We start from the raw sequence: 27879 nt of genomic DNA on the forward strand, positions 1-27879 counted from the left end.
ATGAGCTAGGTAAGTTAGTCCCTTCTACATTTTATTATTTATTCTTCATTTTCCACCAACAGAAAAACCATTTGAACTATTAAATATCAACATAAACATTTATGTTTGCTTACTATACACACACACACATACACACACACATATATATATGTATGTATGTATAGACATATATATGTTTGTATGTGCAGGTGACACAAGAGATAAAGTTCTGGGTCTGGAATCTGTGTTTAACTCCAATCTCAGAGCTGGGCAAGTAACTTAACCTTGTATACCTCAGTTTCCTCATCCATAAAAGGAGCTTGAGAAGGAAATGGCAAAAACATTCCAATACTTTTGCCAAGAAAATCCCAAGTGGAGTTATGAAGAGTTACACACAACCAAAACAACACAATAACATACATATAGAGATGTACTTGTACATCTATATCTTCATTTTACATTATAAATAATTTTTTTTAAAAAATCTTTGTTAGCAATAGATTTCTTTGTTTTTACAGTTGTGCATGTTAGTATTTCCATTCTTAAATTGTTAACTTCTAGAGGGCAGAGATTTCATCTGTTAAATCATTCTTTTGAATCTTCACTCAAGGCAATATCAGTGCAGAAAACCATAAAGGATCTTATGCTGGTCATTTTTATATGACTGATGAAATGTGGTCTCTCGTGTATAGAGGTCCCAACATGGTGCTGTACTCAGAGGGCTATTTTTTTAGGGGAAATCATGACAAGATTTGCCATATAATTCCAAGAACCAATAAATTCAAAGGTCTTGGCAAAATTTTTTTCTTGCTCAGGCAATTGGCATTAAGTGACTTGCCCAGGGTCACATAGCCAGTAAGTGTTAAGTCTCTGAAGTCTGATTTGAACTCAGGTCCTCCTGACTTCAGGGCTGGTGCTCTATCTACTATGCCAACTAGCTGCCCCATTATTTTTTTTAACAAGAAGATATTGAAGAAAATGAATATTTAATAGAAAAGATATTGAAAAAAAAGTGATAGAATGGTTATCAGGAAAATAATTCTATGGTCAAGAGATTATAGTCTAGTTCCAGCTTAAGTACTATCTAGTGCTCTGAATTTAAGTCTGGGCTTTGATTTTCTCATCTTTGCATGAGAATAAATGATTGGCTTAAAAAGAGGCTCTGGATATGTATATATACCAAATGCATTTAAAAATATATAGAATTTCATGTAAATATGTATATATGATAATTTTACAATATTAAATACAGAGAACAAATTCAAAGTAATTTTAGTAGGAAGAGCACTGGCAGCTGCGGAAATAAAATAAGATTAAATATAGAAGGCTGTATTTGAACTGACTTTTAAAGGAAATGAGAGATTATAAGAGGTAGAGGTGAGGATGCTTGGGAGCCATCCAATACAAAGACATAGAGATGGGATGTAGAGTATTGTGTGAGGATTAGCAAGAAGTTCATTTTGGCTAGACTGTAAAGTATGAACAGATGAGTAATATATGAAAAGATTGGAAATGTTGACCAAGTTGTGAAGGACTATAAAAGTAATACAAATGAGTTTATCATTGATCCAAAGGTAATAAGGAAACATTGGAATTTATTGACTAAAATATTATGAGTAAGGTTTGAAGATAGGGTTTGCCCGAGTCTCAGGCTTATATTCCTTTGCTACCTCACTGTAGTGTAGTGGCAAATATCCAGGTTGTGGTAAGGAACAAAAGGGCACCTATTTATGTAGTGGATAGAGTACAAGGCTTTGAGTCAAAAGACTCATTTTTCTCAATTCAAAACTGGCCTCAGACATATCCTATCTGTAGGACTTAATCCTGTTTGCCTCAGTTTCCTGATCTGTAAAATAATCTGGAGAAGGAAATGGCAAATTGCTCCAGTATCTTTGCCAAGAAAACCCCAAATGGGATTATGGAAGAGTTGGACATGATGAAAATGACTGAACAAATAACTGATCAAATGAAAAAATGTATGTGAAGTATTTGGTAAGCCTGATAAATGTTATATAAACATCAACTGTTATTTGTTTAATGATATTGGGAATAGCAGTGGTTTAGAAAATTGCCCTCCCCTAAAAATGTTTAGGATTTTAGAGAAAAAATCAGGAAAATATATGCGAAATAACTTCAAAATGGCAAATATAATCTTTTATTGCAATGCAAGAGGTTCCAGTCTGAATGTAAATATGGCATGTTGTGATTTTTCATCATTCATGATGAAAGAATATGGTGATTTCAGTGTATGTTGATACTTATTTTCATCACAGTTTTACATCTGGATAGCATCTCACATATTTCAGTACTCAGGAAATCCGTGATCTCATTAATATACGTTATTCCTATGAAAATCAAAACTGTCCATGTCTTATCATTGACAGCTCAAGTATATGACATTTGAAGTGAGTCATTGGTATGTAAGAAGTTGATAAACTGAGAAGTCAAGGTATTTGAAGGGACATCAACATACATATTAAGTTCCTATGTAGGAGGAAGGTTTGGAATGGAGATTGGAAGGTTGTATCAGGTTCTAAATTTGAGGAAGGAGGGATAATGTTTTAGAAGTTGAGAGGTAACTGAGAAAAGTTGTACTAAATAGCAGTAAAGATGGGTGGTCTGGATTGCAAAGGAAGATGAATTTTCTGAGTTATAGTTCCAAATAGAGTCTGAGAATCATGACTGAGGAATATCTGTGTATTTTTCTTCCTGACCTAGTACTTTGAGACTCCTAAAAAAGGAAGAGCGCCAAGTTTTTAGAGAGAATGTCCAGAGACATATTGTTTTCTGGGAAGAGCTGAGATCTTGCTAGCCAAAGAACATGAAGAGAAAACAGGTTTTTGATCTAGGCAAGTAGAATAAAGATTCTATATACTGTGGAAGTATAGGGTAAATGTGGATGGGGAAATACAGAACAGAAGAAAGAATACACACACTTGTTTATATTTGCAAACAGTGACTGAAGCATGAGAATAAGGGGTATTAAAACTGCTTGCAATAGGAGGGAGAATGTCCATTTCGTTTCTAAGATGACAAAGGTCCCAAGAGAGGGCCATCTCTAGTTAGCATTTATAAAAAAAAAAAATCTCTTTGAGATGTAGACCTTGTAGTGGTAATGCTGTATCAAAGAGTATACAAAGTTTTATGGTCCTTTGGAAATAATTCCAGATTGTTTTCCAGAATTATTGGAATTAATTGAAAGCATTAGTGTTCCAATTTTCCCATCATCATTTTCCCTTTCTGTCATATTAGCCAATCTGATAGGTGTAAGGCAATACTTCAGGGTAGTTTTAATTTGCATTTATTCCTATGTTCGCCAGTATTTTTCAAAGGAATAAGTGCTATATTTTGCCAAAAGCTGTTTCTGCATCTATTGAGATAACCATATGATTTCTATTAGTTTTCTCATTGATATGGTGAATTATGCTGATAGTTTTTCTAATACTGAACCAGCCTTGCCTTCCTGGTGTAAAGGCCATAGTGTATTAACCTGTTGTTAAATTGCTATAATCTCCTTGCTAATATATTTTTAAAATTTTTTTGCATCAGTATTCATTAGAGAAAGTGGTTTACAAATTTCTACCTAGTTTAGGTATTAGCACCATATTTGTGTCATAAAAAAAGAATTTGGTAGGACTCCTTCTTCTATTTTCCCAAATAGTTTGTTGAGTCTACTTAGGTATTTTATTTCCTCTTCTTTTAGTCTAAGCAAATTATATTTTTGCATATATCCATCAATTTTCTTTGTCATTGTCTTTGATTAAATTATTGATTATTTCTATGATTTGTTGTTTGACCCACTTATTCTTTAGGATACGATTATTTAGTTTACAGTGAGATTTTATTCTGTTTCCATGGCTCTTTATTACATGTAATTTTTATTGCATCATTATCTGAAAAGAATGCATTTAATATTTCTGCTTTTTGGCATTTTATTTTAAGGTCAATTTTTGTATAGGTACCATGTATCACTAAAAAAAAGGTATATTCCTTTCTATCCCTATTCAATTTTCTGCAGGAGACTATTATATCTAACTTTTCTAAAAATCTATTTACTTCCTTATTTTTAAATTTATTTTGTGGTTAGATTTATTTAGTCCAAAAGGGAAATTTCATTTGAGGTTTCCCACTGGTATAGTTTTGCTATTTGAAAGAAATGTAAATGGATCTGACCATTTGGGAAAAGGATTGGGAATTATGTGAGAAGAATTATTGTTCATATCCTTTAATCCAGCCATCCCACTACTGTATATGTCCCTGGGAAGGTCAAAAATAGAAAGAAAGGTCCACACCCCCATTCCACCCCCATTCCACTCCCACCCCTGTGTGTGTGTGTGTACTTGCACAGGCAACTGGGGCTAAGTGACTTGCCCAAGATCATGGGCCATATTTGAACTCGGGGCTGGCAATCTATTTACTACACTACCCAGATGCCCTCAGTCCCACATATATTAAGATATTCAAAGCAACACTTCTGTTAGGAAAAAAAAAACAAGAAGAAGAAGAAAGGAAAAAAAAAAGAAAAAAATGTAACTTCCCCTAAGGATCTGATTGCTATTCCACTTGGTGCATATAAGCTTAGTATTGATATTACTCCATTGTCTATGGAATCTTTTAGCAAGATGTAGTTTCCTTCCTTATCCCTTTTAATTAGATCCATTTTTGCTTTTGCTTGATCTGATATCAGGATTGCTATCCCTGCTTTTTTTTTTTAACTTCAATTGAAGCATAATATATTCTACTCCAGTCTTTTACCTTTATTCTATGTGTACCTCTCTGCTTAGTAAATATTTCTTGTAGATAATATATTGTAGGATTCTGGCTTTTAATCTACTCTGCTCTCCGCTTCTCTTTTATGAAAGAGTTTATCCCATTCCCATTCACAATTATGATTACTCCCTTTGTATTTCCTTCCATCCTATTTTTCTCCATTTGTATTTTTCTCTCTCCTTTCACCCTTTCTCTCCTTACCAGTGGTTTGCTTGTGATTATTTCCCCTTTCTCAATCTGCCCTCACTTTAGCAGCCCCTTTCCAACCTCCTTCCCTTTATACTTCTACTTTCCCTTCTATCAGCCCTTCCCTTTTCTCTTTCTCCCTTCCTCTCCTACTTCCTTTAGGGTAAGATAAATTTCTATATCCAATTGAGTGATTATATTATTTCCTTTTTTGAGCCAATTCCAGTGAGAGTACAATTCAAACAATAATCACCCCTTTCCTTCTTTCCCTCTATTGTAACATGTCTTTTGCACCTCTATGTGTGATAAAATTTACCCTATTTTGTCATTTTCTTTTCTCCAACTACAATCCTTTTTTTTAACCCTTTATTTAAAAAAAATCATTACATCCAAGTCATCTTATATGCACATCCTCTGTCTATGTATACTCATTCTAGATGTCTTTAAAAAAGATATATTTCTCAAGATTTACAAGTATTATCTTGCCATGTAGAGATGTAAATGGTTTAATCTTATTGAATAACATTTTTTTCTTTCCTATTTACCTTTTTAATTTTCTCTTGAGTCTGGTTTTGAAGATTGAATTTTCTGTTCAACTCTGGTTTTTTCCTTTTTAAGTTTGAAAATCTCCCATTTCACTGAATATCGATCTTTTCCCCTAAAAGATTATGATCTGTTTTTCTGTGCAGTTAATTCTTAATTGTAATCATACTTCTCTTCCTTCTGGAATATTATATTCCAGGCCCTGTGATCTTTTAATGTAGAAGATGCTAAATCCTGGATAATCCTGACTGGGACTCCTTGATATTTGAATTGTTTCTTTCTAACATCTTATAGTATTTTATATCTGACCTGATAATTCTGGAATTTGGCAATATTCCTCAGAGTTTTCATTTTGGGATCTCTTTTAGGAAGTGATCAGTGAATTCTTTCAGTGACTAATTTATCCTCTAGTTCAAAGATATCAGAGCAGTTTTCCTTTCTATTTCTTGAAAGATGCTGTCTAGGATCTTTTTTTTTTTTTTTTTGATCATGGCCTTTAGGTAGTCCAATAATTATTAAATTATCTCTCCTGTATCTATTTCCCAGCTCAGTTGTTTTTCCAATGAAGTATTTTACATTTTCTTCTATTTTTTCATTCTTTTAAAGATTCTTGATGTTTCAGAGTTATTAGCTTCCATTTGCCCAATTTTAATTTTTAAGGAATTATTTTTTTACCTAGATTTTGTACCTCATTTCCATTTGGCCAGTTGTACTTTTAAAGCAGTTGTTTTTTTCAGTGGATTTTTTTTTGTTTGGCCAATTCTATTTTTTAAGGAATTGTTTTCTTTAGTCAATTTTTATGCCTTCTTTTCCAAGCCATTGATTCTTTTTTCATAATTCTTCTGCATGACTCATTTCCTTTCCCAATTTTTCTTCTGCCTCCCTTGCTTGATTTTAAAAATTATTTTTGAGCTCTAAGAGTATATTTTCTTCTTAAGACCAGTTGCCTTTTGAGGCTTCATATGGGGACATTTTGAGTGTTGTTCTCTTCTAAGTTTTTGTTTTGATCTTCCCTGTCATGTGTTTAGGGCTCTTTTTTTTCTTATTCATTTTTAGCCTATTTTGTGACTTTTAAAGTTGACCTCTGCTAGGGCACAGGGGGCACTGTCCCAAGCTTCTTTTGCTGGGGGTCATGGTTTCATCACTAACTTTCCATTGTGGGACTTTAAGTGCTTGTGGCTTGCTTGCTGCACTGGGGTGTCTTGGCCTAAACACACCATAGTATTGGGGTTTGTAATTTGCCTTCTGCACTAGGGTTAGAGGCTTCACAGCTGGCCTACTAGGCCACTGACCTGTAGAGCCAGGACTCAGGCACCTTGCTCATGTATGCTGTGGCTAAGAGCTCCCCACTGGCTTGCTTGGACACTTTCTGCACTGAAATGTGCTCTCCTTTTATACAAGACAGACAGATTTTTCCTAAATCCTTCTAAATTATCTTAAACTACAAAATTGTTTCATTCTATCTTTTGGTGGCTTTTGTCAATTCAGAATTTATTTAGAGGCTTGATTTAACATTGTTTCTAAGGTAGAGAGAACCTGGGGGCAACTTTCTGGCCTTTCTGTACCATCTTGGTGATGAGGTAAAATAGGCCTCAGGAATGGTAAATAGAAAAAGATTAAAATACCAAAATACCTAAATAAATTAATTTAGGTAAAAGGAAAACAAAAAATTGAAAAGAGAATACTATATGAAAATATCATAGTAGGGATTCAGTTTGTGACTTGGAACAACCATGACAAGATATCCATCATAGATTACAAAGTTATGCTACTTTTTATGCGAATTAACAAAAGGAAAGATGAATTTCCTAGTGGAACTCACAATTAATCAGGAGAGAGGAACCTTTAGGGGGAGGATGCTATGAGGTAAAAAGTACCTCATAATGGGCTGAGTCCTGCTGGAAAAATTCAGCAAAAAAAATCTTCATCATGAGCACTTTTTAATAGGGGAAATATAATCTTGGGATTTCTCTCAGTGGATGAGGGGAAATAAAGATGGGAACAAAGAAGTGTACTGGAATGTTGAAATTGCTTTAAAGATACAGAGAAAAACTGTTAAACTAACTGGGAAATCTGGGCTCCTATCATAGGTATTTTAAAGATGCTATTCAAGGCAGTCTGGACATATCATGGTTGTTTAATTATGGTAATAAGACAGTCTAAGAAACTATCTCCCTGGGTTCTCAGGATAAATGTTTTAACATTTCCTGACAAGGAGATAGAATAAGCTGGGTTTCAGAATTCACATCATTGATTCTACCCTCCCTGAATTGAACTTACATTTTGCACCCATTGTAGCTCTAAGATGATAGGGAATAAAGCACACCTATAATATAACTTAGTATAGAGCCATTCACTTTCCCATTTATGTACTTTTAGAAGCAAAGACTCCCAGAACACTTGAGATGTTCTCTTGCCTAGGGATTTAAGATGACTTGACATCCCTTTTTGAACAGTCCTACTACTTAACTCCAAGGACTATGGGTCCTAAGACCTTTCAGATTTTTGGTGAATTTATCCTTAGCTATGCTCTATCTTGATTTGCTGCCTTGATATGCAGATAGTCAGTATAGTAATTTAGGCTTTAGTCTTCAGATGGAATACTTTAGAACCCTAGGGAAATACCATATTAATGCTACATTTAATATATGTACATATGACTAACCTCACAATATGAATAAGTTCCTTTATATTATCAAACATAAATATATCAAATTATATATGAGTTGTAATTGGATGTATATCAAATTATAAATTTCATCATACAAAACAAAGAGGAAAAAAACCACCTTCAATTCAACAAACACTTGCCTATTATGTGCAAAACTATTTGCTATGTGCTAGAGCTATAACGTCAAAATAGTCCCTGTACTTGAAAAGCTTATATCTTAGAAGTATAAAAAGTTTTATTTTTTCTTACATCTGATTAATTCTCTCCCACACAGGCTAGTTTCAGTTCCTCTTTTTAGTCCATTTAAAATCTACTGATTTTTTCACATGAATACTTCATTACCACTTAATATGACTACCCATTGCCACAAAGTCTCTGGGGCTTCTTGTCTGATGCTTGAGTTTGAGCAAAATGGTTGTTGTGTCATCCTGGAACAAGCCTGAAGCAGCCCTGGCGATGAAGCAAAACCTCCCCTCTCTCCATAAAGCCTCTTCCCACTCTGTGGCTCTTGCCTTTGAAAGAGTTTTTTCCTTTGAGTTTATGGAGACTAGGAAAAAAGCTCGCCTTTGAGACTGTACTAGAGAAATTCTCCTTCTTGAGCCCCTGAACTGCACTTTAATCATGAATGGTTTTGGAGATATTGCTGTGAGCATTTCAAACGGATGAGATATCTGGAATATACTAAAAAAAAGTAATTCTCCTAATAATGTATATGTTAATAAATGGAGAGGCAATCCACATAGCTTTGAGTATAGAAAACTGGCTTTTGATTAAGGAAAACATGGGTTTAACTTCAGGACCTGTAAGTGTAGTACTCTAGCTGGTGGGTTGCCTCAGAACAAACTATGTGGCTCTTGATAAAGTTTTTCAACTCTAATAAGATTCCTAGATTTCTAAGAACAGTTAGCGTTTGAAGTTAGTAGAGAGTTTCCTTGTTATTGAGTTCCCTGTACCTTTTGATCTCCAGTCCAGAGATGCAGTTGAACAAATTGATTTCTTCACAATTGTATCTTAATGTGTTTATATGTGTACTTTACACATATCATACGTGGTTGGGAGGTAGGGGAGATTATTAGACAGATGTTTGGTTCCTTCTCTTCCTTAAAAAATGTTTTAATAATTTCACCTATGCTCATCATGGACTGAAAAAGGTTGGGACCTACTTGTCTCTGTTTCTAACCATAGCATCTCTCCTGAACTGAATTTTTCATTCTTAAAAGAACTCTTAAAAGGCTCAGTGCTTTCTAGCAGAAGGAGGCAGGGTGACTCAGCACAGAGAAGGATAGAACCAGACAGGGTAGTCTGTTCAAAATCCAAGGATAGGCACATTCAGGTAAAGGCATATCTTGCAAAGACTGATGTAATCCAGCAGCACTTGAATCACAAGATGGAATGAAAATAGATGTTCTGCTTTCACTGACTGATATAATTAACTCTTAGTCTCTGCTTTTACATAGCCATTGAATCAACAGTTTTTCAGTCTACTCAGGGTTGGAGGAATGAGACAAAGAGGGGAAAGAAAAAAATGATCTATTGTAATCTTTGTATGGGAAAGTTTCATTAACCCAAGAGCCCACAGTAGACTTGGGGAGGATTTTCTCATTCTTTTTGCTCATAATTCTTCCCTTGTCTCACCCTACCCCACAAGATATTCTTGGTTATGAAGATTGACCCTCCCCTTTCAAGACACCATCCACAATATTACAAAATAAAGCTTTATTAAAATGATGAGAGGGAGAGAAGACTTTACTGAGAATACATTTATTGGTGTGGAACAGATGGTAACAAATGACAACACAAAGAAAATAGAACAATTCATTTCTTATTTTCTTTCTCTTTCCCTGCCAAGGAACATGATCTTTGGCCAGAAAGTGTAGAAAATAGATTATTAAACATTTCCAACTGCATCTCTCTCGGCATACAGTAGGTGCTCAGCATATATTTGAAGGACAAGATCTGTAAGTAAAGAAGGTTAACTTGGCAATGAAGGATGATTGGAGGAGAAAAAGAGTAAAGGCAAAAAGATGACTTAGATTATGTAAGTAAGAGATAAGAGACTTATAAGTATATACTTTCTGTATATACTAGGGTGAGTCAACAATCAGAAAACCAAAAATGCATTTATTAAGTGTCCACTATGTGTCTGGCACCCTGTTAATTAACCGAAATCTAAAGACAATTATTAGAATCTAAAATTTAAAACAACAACAAAATATTTCCTTCCAAGAACTAGCGATTCTATTTTTACAATTTCTTTCTCTATAAACTTACTGATTATATTACCCTCGCTCAATCTCATATTCCTTTTCATATGAACTGCTATCATAGCTTCTTACAGATATTCCAGACTCTAGTATCTTCTCTCTCCACTCCATGCTACACATAATTGGCAGCTCTAATTCTATTACTTCACTATTTAAAATCCGTCAGTCAGTGCCTCCCCATAGCCTATCGAATTAAGTCAACCTTCTTCATGCGTCTGTTAAATGACTTCAATTAAAAAGATTATCTTCTTTTTGAAAAGTTGAACCAATTAAATGAAAAACCAATTAATGTACCAGAGATCAGAGGATCAAACATGGCAGTCCTTTCATAGCAGAGGCGCAAAGAAGCACAGGGGGAAATACATTGGCTCTAGAGTAATGGGATCTTGGATTAAACTTGACCTCTGATACAGACTAACAATGTGATCTTAGACAAGTCATGTAACCTCCCCTGGGACTCAGTTTCTTTGCTGTGCAGTAAGAATAGAATTATTCTTCTATGACTTCCAGGACATGATGTTATATTTAATAAGGTGTCATTACTCTGCTTAGTGTTTTTGTTTATTTATTGTTCTTGGTCACAAATGTTCATTGGTGAGGAAGGAAGGCTTTCCACTATTCTTCCTAAGAAATGAACATGATGAAAAGAAAAAAGTGTGGATGGTCTTAAAAAAAATCTCTAAAGAACAAGTATGTACAGCCTGCTAAAATGGATAAATAAGAAGCTAATATCCAGCAGCTAAGTGGTACAATGGATAGAATGCCAGATCTGGAGTAGAAGACTCACATGAATTCAGTTCAGATCTACCTTAGACACTTCCTGTGTGACTCTGTGACTTCTCTTAACCCTATTTGTCTCAGTTCCTCATCTATAAAATGAACTAAAGGAGGAAATGGAAAACTACTTCAGTATCCTTACCAAGAAAACCTAAAATGAGAATCATGAAGAATTCAACATAACTGAATCAGTTGAACAATTTCTAGCAGGTCTTTTTTTTTCCTCTTCCCAATTGAAAAGTAGAACAAAGTTGAGCAGTACCTTATTAATATGAGGGGGAAAGAAATTTGCTATTATTTGCAGTTAAGTTGAATTTAGAAAGGGGAGAAAAACTTCAAGCTATTAACTTTTTATGGGATGAAAAGTTATAGACTGTTTTTATATAATATCAAAACAGCTAATTAATTCAATGAATCATTTGGATGTTGCACAACCCTCATAATTTATGGAAATTTTTAATGGAATTGATAGATGCTTTGAAATCCCTTAAACACAACTATAGTCATTCAGTGTTCCATAAGCAAGTTTCTTTTTATGGACCCATATGCTTTTTTTTTTTTTTTTTAGAACAAAAAGGTTAATTTTGTCTCTGGCAGATAACTTCTGGACATGTCTTCCCCAGCTACAATATTAGGGAAAGCACAATGTAGTATTCCTAACTATAGAGAAATAATTTACTTATTTGTAGAAAGGTAGATATTCTCTAGTAAAATAGTTTCCTCTGGGAAATGCTGAAGTGTGAGACAGAAACAAAGATAAGGAAAGAGATGGAGAGGAAGAGAAGGAGAGAGACACACCCACCCACAGAAAGAAGAGAGATAAAGAAAGAGAGATAGAAAGACAGAGACAGACAGACACACACACACACACACACAGAAAGAGAGAGAGAGAGAGAGAGAGAGAGAGAATATATGAGGGAAGCAAAGGGAGGGAACAAAAACAAAAAGATCCCTTTATATATATATCCCTTTATATATAAAGAAAGAAAAAAAATAAAAATAGCCTACATTGAAATTGGCAAAAGGTCTAAGTGGTACTGGAAAGCAGAAGATAATATCTGGAAATGCATTTGGTCAGGAAGTGGATGGTAAAAAATGTGGAAATATAAGCACCATGACAGAAAACATAAATTATAAGCAAAAGCACAGTGAGAAAAAAGACTAGTTTTATGTAAATACTGTTCTTGGGGGGAAAAGTGAAAAATCTTTAGCTAAAGATATCTTTGAATGTTTCTGCCTCTCCCATTTTTTACTAATGATTTGATGAGGACAAAAGTATTGGAGCAGATGAGGTAGCAGGGCATAATTGAGAGACTAAACAAAATAGGATTTGTATTATTAGCACAAAAATGACAAAGGGCAGTAGTTCCTGTTTTGAGTTAGTTCTGACTACGAAGCACATGAGTGATTTTTGCAGATATTCCAAGGAGGTGACAGAGGACTGATTTCTCACAAGATAAAACTATTTTTAAAAAGTCAAACAAAAAAGAAGTGAAGAAGAAAGTTGTTACAGAGACTATAAGAAGGTGCTGACAAATAATGAAATAGATTGATTCAATAAAGAAAGGATTTAAATGAGGAAAGGAAGAAAATGTATAAACAGGGTGTCTCTATGAGCTTTTTTAGCAACCCAAAATATTCCCCCTGGAGGTTGGAAAGCAGTTCAAAAGACAGGACATATAAAGGATTATTGCTGATAAAGCTCACCCTAACTATCTCCCAATGGGAGAGAAAAGAATAATAATGAGATCACAGCTGAGTTTATATTCTCACAAAAGGCATGTGATTTTCTGATTTAGAGATAACTGGATAAAACTCTTGAGGAGGTTGCTCTGCCACTAATAGCTATGTGGCATTAAATAAGCCACTTTACTTTTTTTGGCCTCATTTATTTCATACATAAAATGAGGAGGAGGTTGGATCAATTGAGTTCTATGATTCTATGTTAAAAACAGCTAATGATTATACATCACTTTTAAGTTTATGAAGCATTTTATGTCTGTTTTTTTATTTGATCCTCATGACAATTATGCAAGGTAGGTAGTATTATTATTTCCATTTACAGATGAGGACACAGGCTGCAGCAGTTAAATGACTTAACTAAGGTCACACAATTAGTACCTGTTTTAAGGAAAGATTGAACTCAGTTAAGTCTTCTTGACTTCAAATCAAGTGCCTCATTCCCTACAGCATCCAGTTACTTCTTATATATAATAGAATATTGATACCAATATCATACCTCCATACAGTCCCTTCTGAGATCATAGTTTATTTCTCTATTTCTACACAAGATACTTCTTTTCCTTTGAAATCACCAACTGATGCTCTTAAAAATAAAGGGGTAATATATTATGATTTGAGGACACTCTTATGGTCTAACATAAATTCTTCATGAATTTTTCACATTGGTGATTAGGAGACCAATAATCTACAAATTTAGATTTCAGTAATTTCTGAGGCTGTGAGCACCCTTCTCCCATTCTGGCGATCAAGGGCTTCCTCTATAATTTCTCCAAGGGGGAAATTATACTGGGTTCTAAAATCTAAATGTCTCAAACATTCAACCAGCAATCTAACCAACATGTCTTCAGGATTACTAGTCTTGTTCCTCCCAATTTTCTCCATATGCCCATAACTTTTGACATCCACCTTTTTTGCTTCCCTTTTTTCCCTTTCTCCACTCACAGGTGAATCCTGGTGAACTTTATCCACAAAGACAGAATAGATTGATTTATAATACACAGGGACACAAGAAATTAAAGGAAATATATTTTAAGTAAGTAAGGCTCCTACCCTTAATGAATCTCCTATTTAGTTTCCATATCTAATGGGATACCTTGGAGGATATCTACATTTGACTGTTCCTTTCTTACCACCTGCTAAATCCCATAAAATCGGACATCATCTTCACTCAGCATTGGTAGAACTTTATTGATGTGTTCACATACTTTCCCACATGATCCTGTGAAAACAGTTCATAAAATATCCTTTGTTGTTGTTGTTTAATCATTTTCAGTCATGTTCTTTATGGTCCAATTTGGAATTATCTTGGTAAAGATACTAGAGTAGTTTGCCATTTACTTCTTCCATTCATTTTACAGATGAGGAAACTGAGGCAAATGGATTTAAGTAACTTGCTCAGGATCACACAGTTAGTTAAGTATCTGAAGTCAGATTTGAACTCAGAAAGAGAAGAGTCTTCATAACTCTAGACCTGGCATTGTATTCACTGCACCATCTAGCTGTACTACAAAAAAATTCAATTTATTACAAATATCAGTTATCTAAATTGCATGTATAATGGGAAGCTCTTTGAAGAGTGTGGTCACATTAGGCTTGAGGTATTATTTAGCACGCTCGTTTTCCTCTCTTATATGCAGATTTATATTTTAATTCATTGTTTCATTGCATTTATTAAGTACCTATTATGTGCCAAGCACAGTGCTACATCCTAGTGATAGTGACAAAAAACCCCAAATAGTACCTGCTCTCCAGTAACTTTTAGTCTAGTATTGCTGGAATAGAGTAATAGATACTAGTAAAGGAAAAGGCCTCATATAGAAAGTGGCACTTGACTTTGGCTTGACTTTGAAGGAACATGGAATTCTAAGAGACAAAGTGGAGAAGAGAATTTATTCCAATCAATCAACTAGTATTTATTATAGGGACAGTATTTTCCAGACTTGTGCAAAAGGCCAGAAACAAGAAATACAATTTGTCTATGGGCAACAATTAGACAATCTTAGCTTGAAGATAGAATAAATCAGCCCAGAAATGATAAGAGTCAGATTGTGAAGGGCTTTACATGCAAACAGAGGAATTTGTTTTTTATCAGAAGCAATAGAGTTTCCTTAATTTCTTGAACAGAGGACTTATATTGGTCAACTATGTGATTTGGGAAAGATATTATAGAAGTTAGATTAGCTTAGGTAAGAAGTGATAAAAGTCTAAATGGTTTCATTATGAATGGAAATTAAGGTGGAGAAATTAAGATTGGTAATTGATTGGATGGGGCAATGAGGGAAAGTGACGCAAAAATATTCTTAGATTGTAAACCAAGTTACTTAGATGGATGGTAGTGCTCTGGAGAGAAATAGGAAAGTTGTAAAGAGGGGAAGTTTGGAGAGTGGGGAAATATTGAGCTCTATTTTGAATCAATTGAGTTTAAACTCCCATTATCTTCTCCCTCTCATTCTTCTGGGATGAAATCAACTGATGAGCTTCTGTGAAAGGGAAGACAGATAATCTAGATTCCTCTTTTTTATGAAGTTTGTAAATTTGCTTTTAACCCCAGATTGCAGAATGTTTTTCATTCCCTTCCTTCTTCTTTTTTCTGTGGATATTCTATTCTTCAGCCTTCCCCCACTGCCAGTTCAGATATTTTGTTCTTTTTGTTGTTTTTCCTTTTTACAGATTGCAGACCTTTGACAACCCTGAGTGTAAAGAGCTATTCCTGAAGTCCCTTAATTGATGAGAATCTTACAGCACGCAGCATACTCCAATGACAAAAATACCTTATTTTTTTCCTCTAACACTCCTTGTCCAAATGTTCCTGTGGTGTTGTTTCCTGTCCCATACTCAGCAATGCTTTCTGTGTTCCTTCTGTCAGTTTTATTTATGACCATGTGAATCTTCTGAAGTGTGAAAGAGTCATCTGTTTCACAAGTCTTCGAGGGGGGTTAGAGGGGTATTTTGGTTATATCTCGGATATATGCCTTAGAAAGACAGCAAATTTCTATTATGATTAGGCTAACAAATATTTGCCTCATATCCTCAGGCATCACTAATCACTATTACCCTTTTTTTGTCTCCCTCTGATTCTTCTGGGATAAAATCGACTGACTACTTCAGGGTAAATATCTTATCATTCCTCAGAGGACAGATAATGCAGCTTCCTTCTCTTCACATTGTTTTTAGCACCAGACTACAAAATTGTCTTTCTTCCCCTTTTCCTCCTCCTCCTTTTTTGTTTTTTTGATGTTCTATTTTTCCATCTCCTGAAATAATTCAGATTTCCCCATTTCCAAATCAGATTTTTTTGTTTAATTTTTTTACAAATTGGTTTTTATAACTTGCTTTCTAGCCATCTCATTAAGATGTTTATGACCAGAGGTAAGCTGATAAATATTTAGCATCTAGCTATCAAAAAAAGACACATTTTAGAATTTAATCTGTATTATTAATGTATTCTCATTGCTTTTTAAAAGCTTAGATAATCAACAAATAGTAAACCAATCTTTAATTTACATCATTTGCTGATTTCCAAAGTGTAAATGCACTGCAGCTCCAGTGCATTTCTCTTTGTAGCCTTTTTGCCTCTGAATAATCTGCTTTCTCTCAGCTTCTTTTTCCTTCTCTATTTGACTTATTTTAGTTTCCAATTTGTTTTGGCCATTCTGTTTACCTTTTTAAAATTTACCTTATTTATTTATTTTTTGTTGTTGTTGAGTCATTTGTTTTAATTATGTCCCAACTCTTTGTGATCCCATTTTTGGGGGGTTTTCTTGGAAAGATGCTGGAATGGTTTGCCATTCCTTCTCCAGCTCATTTGCCAGATGAGCAAACTGAGGCAAACAAAGGTAAATGACTTGCCCAGAGTCACACAGCTCAGAAGTGTCTGTAGCTAGATTTGAACTATGGAAGATGAGTCTTCCTGATTCCAGTCCAGGCTATCTATCTATCCACTGTGCCACTTAGCTGCCCCTGATTTACCTTACTTTCTCCTTTTCTTCCTACTTCAATCTTTCTCTTCAGCTCTTTTTTTTCTTCAATCCTTTTCCCTTTTCAGATCAAGCAATGAATCAATAAACATTTATTATTCGCTCAATACTAGCCAGTTCTCTTTTTCCTCAAGTTCCCCAAAGTGTGTTCAAACATAGCTGCCCCAAATTCAATCCCTGGACTTCCTCACACATTCGAAGCCCTTTCAATAACTAACAATTTCTTTTTAGGTTCCAATCCTCCTCTATTTTCTTGCTCTTTTCCCCAGACAATAGAAGTAGAAAATGACTTTTGCAGGGATACTTCAATCCAATTCTACTTGGGGTCCACTCAGGGTAGTACTCGAAGTCTGGAATATTGCATATATCTTTGGCTTATCAGAGAGGGGAAAATATTGTAAAGACAATTTATAAAGTCAGATGCAAGTCTTTTACATTTTTATCAGATTATATAAAAACACCGTTCTTTATTAAATGTTTTACTAATCTGGGCACTTTCAGGGGAACCAAATACCCTTTTGCTTTTTTTCAGGAAGAGCTAGACATGTCAAATTATAATGTTCTCTAGGAAAAAGCTTGGGTACAAGCCAAACATATATCTTGGGAAATTCCCCAAAATAAACTTGGTTCATGTAAATCCCAAACTTCAGCTCTGAGTCAAGGTTAAATTAGGTAATTTTTCCTTATTAATAAAAGATTCTACATTCAACTTCTCATTGGCCTTTCTTGAACCCAAGTTTTTTGCTTCAAATATGAAGACATATTTGGCCCTTTCCATGAAATCTGTAACCAGTTTAGGTTGAATGGTTTTGATCATTTTACAAATGAAGAAGCAAGATTATATGCAATCTGTGTTTGTATGAGCCAGAAAATATAAAATTTTGGATTGAAAGTCTGGACCACCTACTATAGGGAAATTTACAATATCTGTGACAAGAACTCTCTTGAAATTGAATAACAAGAATTTATGAATTTGAGGACCACCTATATCTAATCTTTGAAGTCAGATTGAACCTGTTGTTATGCATTCTTCTAAGGGCATAGTAATAGTGCTTGAGAACTCACATATTATTCATGTCTGTGAGGAATACCCTAAGAATTGAATATTCAGATGCACAATGAAACTTGAGAGAAGAATATGTTCTGGATGGTACATGGGTTTTATGCTTTTCCTAGCAGTTATAATAAATATAGCTTTAGATAATTAGTTCTTGACATGTTCAAATGTTCACTTGATTTGTTTTTTCCCTCCAATTATGTACATCTCAACTCGTTCATGCCTGCTCACTGTGAGATGCTTGGCAAGCTGACAGTGATATCCAACACAAAATCTTTGGATCTTGTGGATTCATAATTTGCAGTTTCAAAAATTCATGATTCAGCCTATCCAACTCTTTCTATGTGGTACTTCCTCCTGTTTCCTAAAACTACCCTATCCTCATCCTCAGCTTCTGCCACTTTTGGCTACAGATGCCCCAAGTCAAGGCATTCTCTTCATAAAATGGGAAAATAGCATCTTTCTTTGCGAGAAGGCAATTGGAAGCACAAACATTGTTGTAAAGTGAAAGGAGGGCTGGTTTTGGACTCAAGAATTCTGATTTCAAATTCCAGATGTCTTATTTACCCCAGTCAAATCACTGAAAGTCAGTTAATCCAGTCATTTTTTCATTCAATTCTATCAATAAAATGGAAATAGTAGCACTTGTACTGCTTACTTGAAGAGTTATGGGGAAGAAAGTATTTTGGAGTACTCTAAGGATCATATATATGAATTATTACTCAGGAGAGAAACATAGGCAGCTGTTTGAGTCATTTTGTGTTGAAAACAAATTCTCTTTTGTGAATAAGTCATTATTATTGGTACATTAAAGTATGCATGGAATTCTCTGGGATCTCCAGAATTCATCCCCTGAAAATATGGAGAATAAACAGTGTCTAACAAGCACATAAAGAAGTTTGAAAATTGGTAATATTTATTTTAAAAGGGTATTCTATTTCACAATAATTTTGCATAAAAATGAATCCATGTAAATTCATTTTGAAAGAAGCCAGCATCTTAGTATTTTTATGCTCATAGAAAATAAAATATGAAGGTAGGTTGAACATAAAAAATCGCTTATGAGCTTGGAGATAATTCCACAAAAGCTCTTACAATTTCTACAAGGTCAAAGAGAATTTTATATAAAAAGTTATTTTAAAATAAATTGCTAATTATTAAAAAATATTTACTGATTTAATCGCTGGAGCCACCACAAAATAAAAGAAGTTGTTTGGATGTTGTTGTATTTGTTTCCCTCATTGCTAAGATTGATTCTTTTCTTTCTTTATTTTTCTCTTTTAAACAGATTCCAGAACTTGCTTTGGTCCCGAAAGACATTTGTTGATGACATGAAAGTATATAACCACAGCTACATTTACATGCCTGCTTTTTCTATGAAAACAGGGACAGAACCATCTCTCCGGGTTTATTACACATTGGCAGATGTGGGTGCCAACCAAACAGTGCTTTTTGCCAATCCCAACTTTCTTCGTAGCATTGGCAAATTCTGGAAAAGCAGAGGAATTCATGCTAAGCGCTTATCTACAGGTCTCTTTCTGGTCAGTGCTGCCTTGGGCTTGTGTGAAGAAGTTACCATCTATGGCTTCTGGCCTTTCTCAATGGATCTGCGTGAGCAGTCTATTAGTCATCATTACTATGACAATGAACTCCCTTATTCAGGCTTCCATGCCATGCCAGAGGAATTCCTTCAGCTTTGGTATCTTCATAAAATTGGAGTGCTAAAAATGCAGCTAGAACCATGTGAAGACCTCTCAAGCCCACCCACTTCCTAAGGACTGAGATGCAGGAAGTGGATGGGCCAGTGCAATGTTTTTAGTACTTATGAGTATGTGAGTGACTATGCAGAAGGGAAAACATTCAGACTTATTTATGGATTTGCATAGATCACATAAGGAAAAAGAAATAAAATGCTGTGATTTAAACATTGACTTGGAGGTTTACCAGGAGATCATTCCTTCTGCAAAATATTTTATAGTTTGCTATGGAGTTTTGGCTAATAAAACTCTGGAAGAAAGTTCAAATGGTGTCATTCAATGAAGATCATGCTGTTTTATGATGACAAACAATAAGGGGAATTTGGGAAATGGGAAGGGAATTTTAGTGATGATTGGCCAGTAATACTGACTATATTGAAATCCATCTGACTCAAAACTGGTATTTAGAAAGGTAGTTTTTACAAGCATTATTTTTGTCATTTGGGGTTGTGTAGGGTGGGTGGGTGGGGAGGGAGGGAGAAAAAGTTGTGTGTGAGTAAAATAATATTGTGTTCTGTAATAACAATCCAAAATGTTGTAGTTTACTGTTGTGATTGTTTTTTTTTTAATGTTATGTCTGTAATGACTTTTTCTTTTTCAAATGATGTGTTACTCTTTTGCCAAGTAATTAGACAATATGAATCCCTGGTAAATTGGAACCTAGTCTCGGTATTTAGATTCTATCTCCTCTCTCATTTCTGCTTCTTTATCTGTTATCTAAATAATTCAGGTAATAGCTGCAGTTTTAAAATCATATAATTGTGTCCATATTGCCCTGTCATTGTTTTGTTACTATAAAGAGACTACATACTTAAATGTAGTATTTTCCAAATTTATTATAATCTTGTTCATAATTTGGTATTTAGATATGTATTAAAGTTCTGTGGGATCATAGCAGTATTTAAGTTTAGTATTTCCCTGGGAATATACCTTATAAAGCAAGGTAGAACAATTGTCTTCTTCCTACACAGACATACATATCCCATCATACATAATAAAGTTGCCAGTTTGTTAGGGCCAAAATTTATATAACCAGTGGTGGATTTTTAAAAAATCCACTATGTGCACTGTAGTTCTTAGATAATAGCTTACTGGCTATCCTCCATTCTGCTAATACAATTATCCCTTCTTGGATCGGCATAAGAAATTAAATGGGAATTTTTATGGAGTTTTGTGGATGCTGCAGATGCTATGTGAAGGCCAGCAGATAACAGAAAAAAATATAAAAAATCAGAAATGCATAAGATATATGTGTAGTATTGTGTAATATTAGCAATATATTTTACCTTTTAATGCCATAACATCTCGTACTTCTGTGGTAAAAAAGGGAGAGCCAAAAAATTTTACATGGCTTTTCCATATTGTGGGGATGCTGTGTCCTTATCTGCAGTGTGAAAAGGATATATCCACTGAATAGAAAGGACCCAAATTTCTAGCCCCAAAAGATTACCCAGAGCAAAAACAGTCTTTTCTACCCATGCCAGATATTGCTTGCCATGGATATTGCTTCTCTGAATGACACAAAATCTCCCATGAAAAGGTCTGCAGTTGTAGAAGAGCCCCTAGTGTGTTTACCCAGCAAGCCTGTTTCCTTTGTTTCGACAGGGAGTAATGACATTCATTATGGATTGAGAAAGATCTGTACCATTAGAAGGAATACACACATTTACAAGGGGCACACTGAAGTTATCAAAGTCTTCATGTAAAACCCCCAATAATAAAAATCAAAAATGACCACATGAAATATTTTAAAGGATAAGAAGTTAGAATAAAACATGGTTTTGTTAATCCATGTCATCAATAAATTGGAGACAGTTTTAAAGGGAAAAGAATGAGAGAGCCAAAATGAGAAATGAATTGTTTAAAATGTGATTATTTGTCATAATCCTCTTTATATTGATTGTTAGAAGGTTATTTTAAAAAGGCTTGAGAATATTGATTAATTGTATACCAGAATCCACTTTTCTTTTTTTGATTCTATGGTAGCATAGTGTTGCAAAACATAATGCTATTAAGCTTTGCTAAATTTTCAATACATATGTCAGCCTGAATATATCTATTTTTTCAAACTACAAATTGCTCAGTAATTACATTAGAAAACATACATGTCTAAGTATATATACCATTAAAATATAAGTATTCTAAATGGAGATATCCATTCAAAAGTTATAAGATGCATGTATCCAAATTAATGCCATGATTAAAAAAAAACAACCAAACAACTCTTTATCAATAGTTTCATTAGTCTGTCTGTCCATCTTTCTCTGTAGCACTGAATATCAAGGTATATCAATATCTTTTATTATATAATTCCCAATGATGATTTGTAATAGATACATACAAATCTATCCTAGGGATTTATGTAATTCTATCTATTCTGTGTAGACTCTGGAGGGCCAAATAAAAAGCATATCTTTTTTGGAAAATATTTTACATATATGTTATGATTCTAAAGTATTGAATTTGAATTCTGTGATTATTTACTGAATGAGACTGCTTTATAGTCATGCTTTTTATACTGGTCATTATTGAGGATTTATGCTGCCTTCTTTCTTAGTGCATCATGGAAATATCATCACAACGCAAATAAATGCTAACCTCCCAACCAAATAAGAACTATTTGTTCTTAAGGACTTTAAGATCATACTTTCTGCTCTGAATCATATTTGATCAATTAGATTTTATAGAATTACAAGTCCATCATTCACCAAGAGATTAGCTCAAGTGCAGAATCAATAAAACAAAATTTCAGCCCTTTTGATGGTCAGATAGCAAAGGACATCATCATTTAAAATGAATTTATTTCGTCACATTTATTTTTGAATCACAAATAAAATGATACTTTATTTTTAACATGGAATGAAAATTAAGAATATATATGACTATTATGATTTGTTTTCCTTTAAAATCACCTAAAATATACAAGCTTGGAAATAGTCATTGTTATATATAGTTAAAAGATTATTTATCATATAAGTTTTTTTATCAGGCATGTTGGCAATCCATATTTCCTTATTGGAATTCATTTGTATATAGTCAATTTTCAGTTATCTACACTAATGCAAAAATGTTTAAATAACTTATTTTTACCTTTGGAATAGATAATAATTGTAGTTTGCAACTACATGGCATTTTGGTCTATTTCTTCATCCATAGAAACCTCTAATAGAGATGGTGAAAGTTGTAATATTTCCTTTTAACAGATGAATAAACTAAGGGAAGAGTTAAAGTGATTTGCCTAGGGACTCAAACCCAGGTCTCCAGTTTATAGAAAATTAATTTCCTAGTTCATATTTTTGCTTCAATTAACTTAAACTATCATTTCCCATATTTCCAATTGATGAAGCCCAGGGGAGAGAGAGAGAGTCCAGATGCCTGATGGGAAATAAATGGAATCATTTCTGGGATTCAAAATTTACCACAAGATTCCAAAGAATTTATACAGTTACTTGAGATTAAACTGAATGTGGAAAACACTAATAGATATGCTATTATATCTTATTGTGTAGAGCTATGAAGTCCCATAATTTAAAAATCTGTTATTAAGCAATCAATTTCTTTTTTTAGGTCTAATTATGATCTGGTTTTCTTATGTGGGCATACTGAATTTTTGTGATTTTTAACTTATACCATGTTGGTCAAGATTAAGTATTTCTGAGGAAAGTTATGTTATTACAAATATTAAAAATTCCTCTATCCTACCCCAAAGTGCATTCATGTCAGAAATGTTTATCAAGAATCTGTTATATGCAACACATTAATCTTGATGAGTGAGACATGGTTCCCCCAGGAGTTTACAAATTAATTGGAATGTATATGTATGTGTGTGTGTGTAGAATAGACTTGTACTCCATTGACATTTACATCTATGTAAGTTTCCACCATACATGGAACAAAAAAATGAATTGGGCCCAACATAAGTATGATAACAATATCTAGAAGGGTTTTGTGAGAATTGGAGGAAGAGTGAAACTTCATTTTCCATCCATTAAAATAGGAGACTGTTGCACTGTCTATGAATTATCAGAGAATCTTAATTTTGGGCAGACATAAGTCAAGGGTTTGACTTGGAAATTCCTAGAGGTAAGATAGATAGGAAAATGACTTTAACTGCCATTTGGATTAGACGTCTTAAATATATAGATAATTTTTTCATACTTGCTTTAATCTGTGGCCTAAGTTGATGTTTCATTCAGTTGGATTTTCTTACTCATTACATTTTGTGAAGAGAGCAATCATTACATTTATTTCTATACAGCCTCTATGAAAGTATTGGGGACTGGGTCCAAAAGATTCTACAGCATAGAGAAATAAGGGAGGGTGTCTGTGAAGTCACACTATAAAAGGATGCTTAGCATTAAGAAATTCCATTCAAGAAAGTTAATATAAATGTGTATGTATATGTGTTATTATCTCATCTCCTAAAATTGTATGCTATCACCTGAAGACTGGTATTGCCATTTCGACCTGCTAGGGATAATATTCAGTGGCAACTCTCAGAATGTCATACTTATATGAATACAATACAACCTTTGCTTATCATTACCATGAGGAAAACCAACAATGTTCATTTCACATGTGCAAATGCTCTGCAGGCTTATTATGCCGTTGCTCTTTAAGGTAAAATAATTTCTTATAAAAATCTTTATTTTTCTCTGATTCATAGAGGAAGTAGTCACTGTGACACAACTAACCCATATTGTCTGTATACAGATGATTGTCTTAAAGTAATATATGTTTATTGAGTTATATTCTAGTATGTACTGTGATCTTTTTTAAAGCTTAGATGAAAAAGTGTGTTTTCCTAATGTTAATTGATTGCCTATCTCTTTTTGTGTTGTTATTGAAATGCATATTGTACACAGATTCTTGTTGCCTTTGTTTTCCTTATTGCATTTAGGATAGAGGAGGGGGAAAAGGAGGTAATACAAAGCTAACTGGGGCTTTAGATATATCATCCATATTAAACAATCATCTTGTTCCTGCCTCAAGATTGAATCATGATAAATTCATGTATTTCCAATTGAGAGAGATTCACCAGATGTAGAAAAAAGTAGAGATAACACATAATACTCATATGTTTCCACATCTCAAACTCAACACTAGAACTCATCCTGCCTGATAAATCTGTCTCTTCCCCAAATTTTTCCATTCTTTTTGATGGCACTATCACCTTTGCAGTCATTTACTTTTACATGTTGTTGACTTTTCCCTCTCCTTTACCATACTCTCCAGTTCCAATTAGTTGCCAAGTCCAATATTTTCTACCTCCACATTCCTTGAATCCATCATCTTTCTTTTGCTCATATAATTGACCCCTAATTCAGATATACATCACCTTTCATCTAATCTATTGCAACAGTCTTATAGTCAGTATCCTTATTTTACTCTTCCCCATCTCCCTAATTTCTCCTTCACACAACTGAAAAATAAAATGTATTAAAGTGTAGATTATGGACCACTTATTTGGACCTAGAAGAGAGTATAACACTCGCTCTATTTCTTTATATTCCCAGGTATTCCTGTTACTCCAAATCCTCTGCAATTTGACTCCAATTTACCATAACAAACTTGTTTCACATTGCTTCCCTTCAGACACTTTACATTTCTACAAAATTGATTTGCTAGTTATTTCATAAATTTAGCATTCCTCATCCAACCTCTGCTTTGGCATAAGCTTTCAGCCATGTCTAGATGACAATTCCTACTCACCTCTACTTCTTGGAATCTGTAAGACTCCTTCAAGACTTAACATAGAAGCCATCTACTCTGTATGAAATCTTTCCTGATTCTCTGACAATCCAAATGCTAGTATTCTCCAGCCTCTAATTATCTTGTATTTGCTTACCAGTCCATTAGAAATTGAGATGAGCTCCTAGATTACAAAAATTTTGTTTTTGTCTTTCTTTGTATCCAGAAAAGCTGAGCATAATACAAAGTTCTTAAATGCTTGTGGACTGTGACTGAATATTCCAATAGAATGTAAACTCCTTGAGAGCAGTGGCTGTCTTTTTTTGGTCCTTGATATAGTTACTTAGGTATAGAAATTATTTGATAATTCTTTGAGTTAAATGGAAAATTGAGATAATCTCTCACATAAACAAAGTAACACAATCTAATCTGGTTTTACTTATTGAAGTATGAGGAGATAATGCTTTGGAGGCAATTGAATCATCTAATTCATTGCTTTATTTTATTCTCCACTTAATTTAAATATATATATATATATATATATATATGAATAATTTTAGATAAACATAAGACTTTAAAGAAAGAAATTAAAATTCTTGCCACAAAAAAGAAAATAATAATGATCCAGAATAAAAATTCAGTTCTTTAAACAATACATCCTTCAGTACAATTTATACACTATAATACACAACAATAGTTAGAAAGAACAAGTTCCCAGATAATGATAGTTAAGTTGCATAAATGAGGTAATAATAATTGAATTGATAGATTGCTTGTCCTTTGCTCTCACAGAGAACTAAAATGACATCATTATGTTGGAGTAAATTGAATGTAGACAGAATGAAGAGCAAAAGGAAGAAACAGGTCAGTATCCCTGACTCTTTCTGACCCAGGTACTCCTTTGATCACATTTATGTTCATAAAGAAAAAGGAGGCATTTGGCGAGGCCTGAATCCTTTTAATTTTTTTCCAGATTCTAGCTAACCTTACACTGACTTTTCATGATTTCCTAATATATATACCCAGGCCAGATTAATCTCTTTTTGGAGAGATAGTGGTTTCCCCACTATCATTTTTTTCATTGCTATAGGGAACTTCTGGTTAGTGATCTTCTCTCCCAATGAATATTAAAAACTCATATTCTTAGAGAGTTGTCTGAGGTAAGGGTGGAGAGTGGCAAAGTGGGGAGTAGAGATTTTGAAAAGTTAAATGGCTTGATAAAAGTTACTCAGTATTAGTTGAAAGGCAAAATTCAACACACAAATCTTATGGACTTTGAGGATAGGTTTTATAATGCAGCTCTCATTATAATGATAGTCATTAGCATTCCATTAACTGAATAACTAATCTTGAATTTAACTGAAGTAGCTATTGTATATAAATGTAGTATTGCTCAAAGTTGTAGATGTTTCTAATAGAAGCATGTAAACATTTTGAAGATGCAGAATTATTCCAGAGAACAGAAGCCTAAGATTTTCCTGAGCTATTTGATTAGGAACTATATGCAAAATTTGCAGATTTAGAGTTTTACAGGTTCTAGAGTTTTCCATAGTTGTAGTATCATCCTAAGATTTAAACTCCCTTCAAAAGGGGAATGAATTTATTAACCTAAAAGCAATAACCTTCTCATTCAAAAACTGCCCTCCCCAAACTGCTCCACACCATCCAAATAACTTCCAGTAATAGCACAGTGTAAAGTCAAGATCTCTTGTTACTCTTATAATGGTTTTATTCCCTTGACATTACTCCAGATACAGGGGATATACAGAAGATACTCTTCTCTCTTTCAAAAATAGTGCATAGATCCTTCTTATCTTGTTAACCATGCCATTAATACCTTTATCTAAGGGACAGATCAATCCTATTAAACAGTCCCAAACTGACTTGGAACAATTTTTTAGGTCTAGAAATTTAACCAGTTCAAAATCCTCCTAATTCTAAAACTGCCTAAGCTAAATCTCTGCATATTTTCTGCAAAAATCACGTTAGATGTGCCCATTTGTTTTGTATATTTTTTCACTATTACACAGAAGAGATTCTTAGGATGGGGGTATAATATTGGGAAATGATAGTGGATTTTTTATTCTCAATATATTTTTATTTATTTCATTAAACATTTCTCAATCCCATGTAAAAAATTAACATTCATTTTAAAAAATTTTGAGTTCCAAATTTTCTCACTTTTTGCCACTTGTCACCTCTTGAGAAGGCAAGCAGTATAATATAAATTATATATGTGAAATCATGCAAAACATATGAAATGACAATAGTTTTTTTAAAAAGGCATAGTATTTTTTAAAAGAATATAAACATGCTTTGACAAAATCCAGACAAAATATTGCTATACAGATGTATTGACTGTTTAGAAAAGACAGGAGATTAATATGATCTATTCTTAATGAAGCCACATTGACTTTTTTTGATTAGAACTTTATTTTCTAGATACTCATTAGTCATCTCTTTT

General features: G+C 33.8%; 1 protein-coding gene across 1 annotated transcript in view; it reads left to right on the plus strand.

The window, feature by feature from the left end:
• The window catches only part of ST8SIA1 (ST8 alpha-N-acetyl-neuraminide alpha-2,8-sialyltransferase 1), a 92633-nt gene extending 72460 nt beyond the window's left edge, over nucleotides 1–20173 (plus strand). Inside the window, exon 5 of the mRNA XM_074268852.1 lies at nucleotides 19256–20173. Within this exon, the coding sequence (XP_074124953.1) occupies nucleotides 19256–19742 (487 nt within the window). The 3' untranslated portion in view covers nucleotides 19743–20173. The remainder of the gene's footprint in view (nucleotides 1–19255) is intronic.
• The last annotated feature ends 7706 nt before the right edge of the window (nucleotides 20174–27879 follow it).

This window comes from Sminthopsis crassicaudata, chromosome 5, assembly GCF_048593235.1.
Source record: "Sminthopsis crassicaudata isolate SCR6 chromosome 5, ASM4859323v1, whole genome shotgun sequence".
Taxonomy (NCBI): Eukaryota; Metazoa; Chordata; class Mammalia; order Dasyuromorphia; family Dasyuridae; genus Sminthopsis; species Sminthopsis crassicaudata.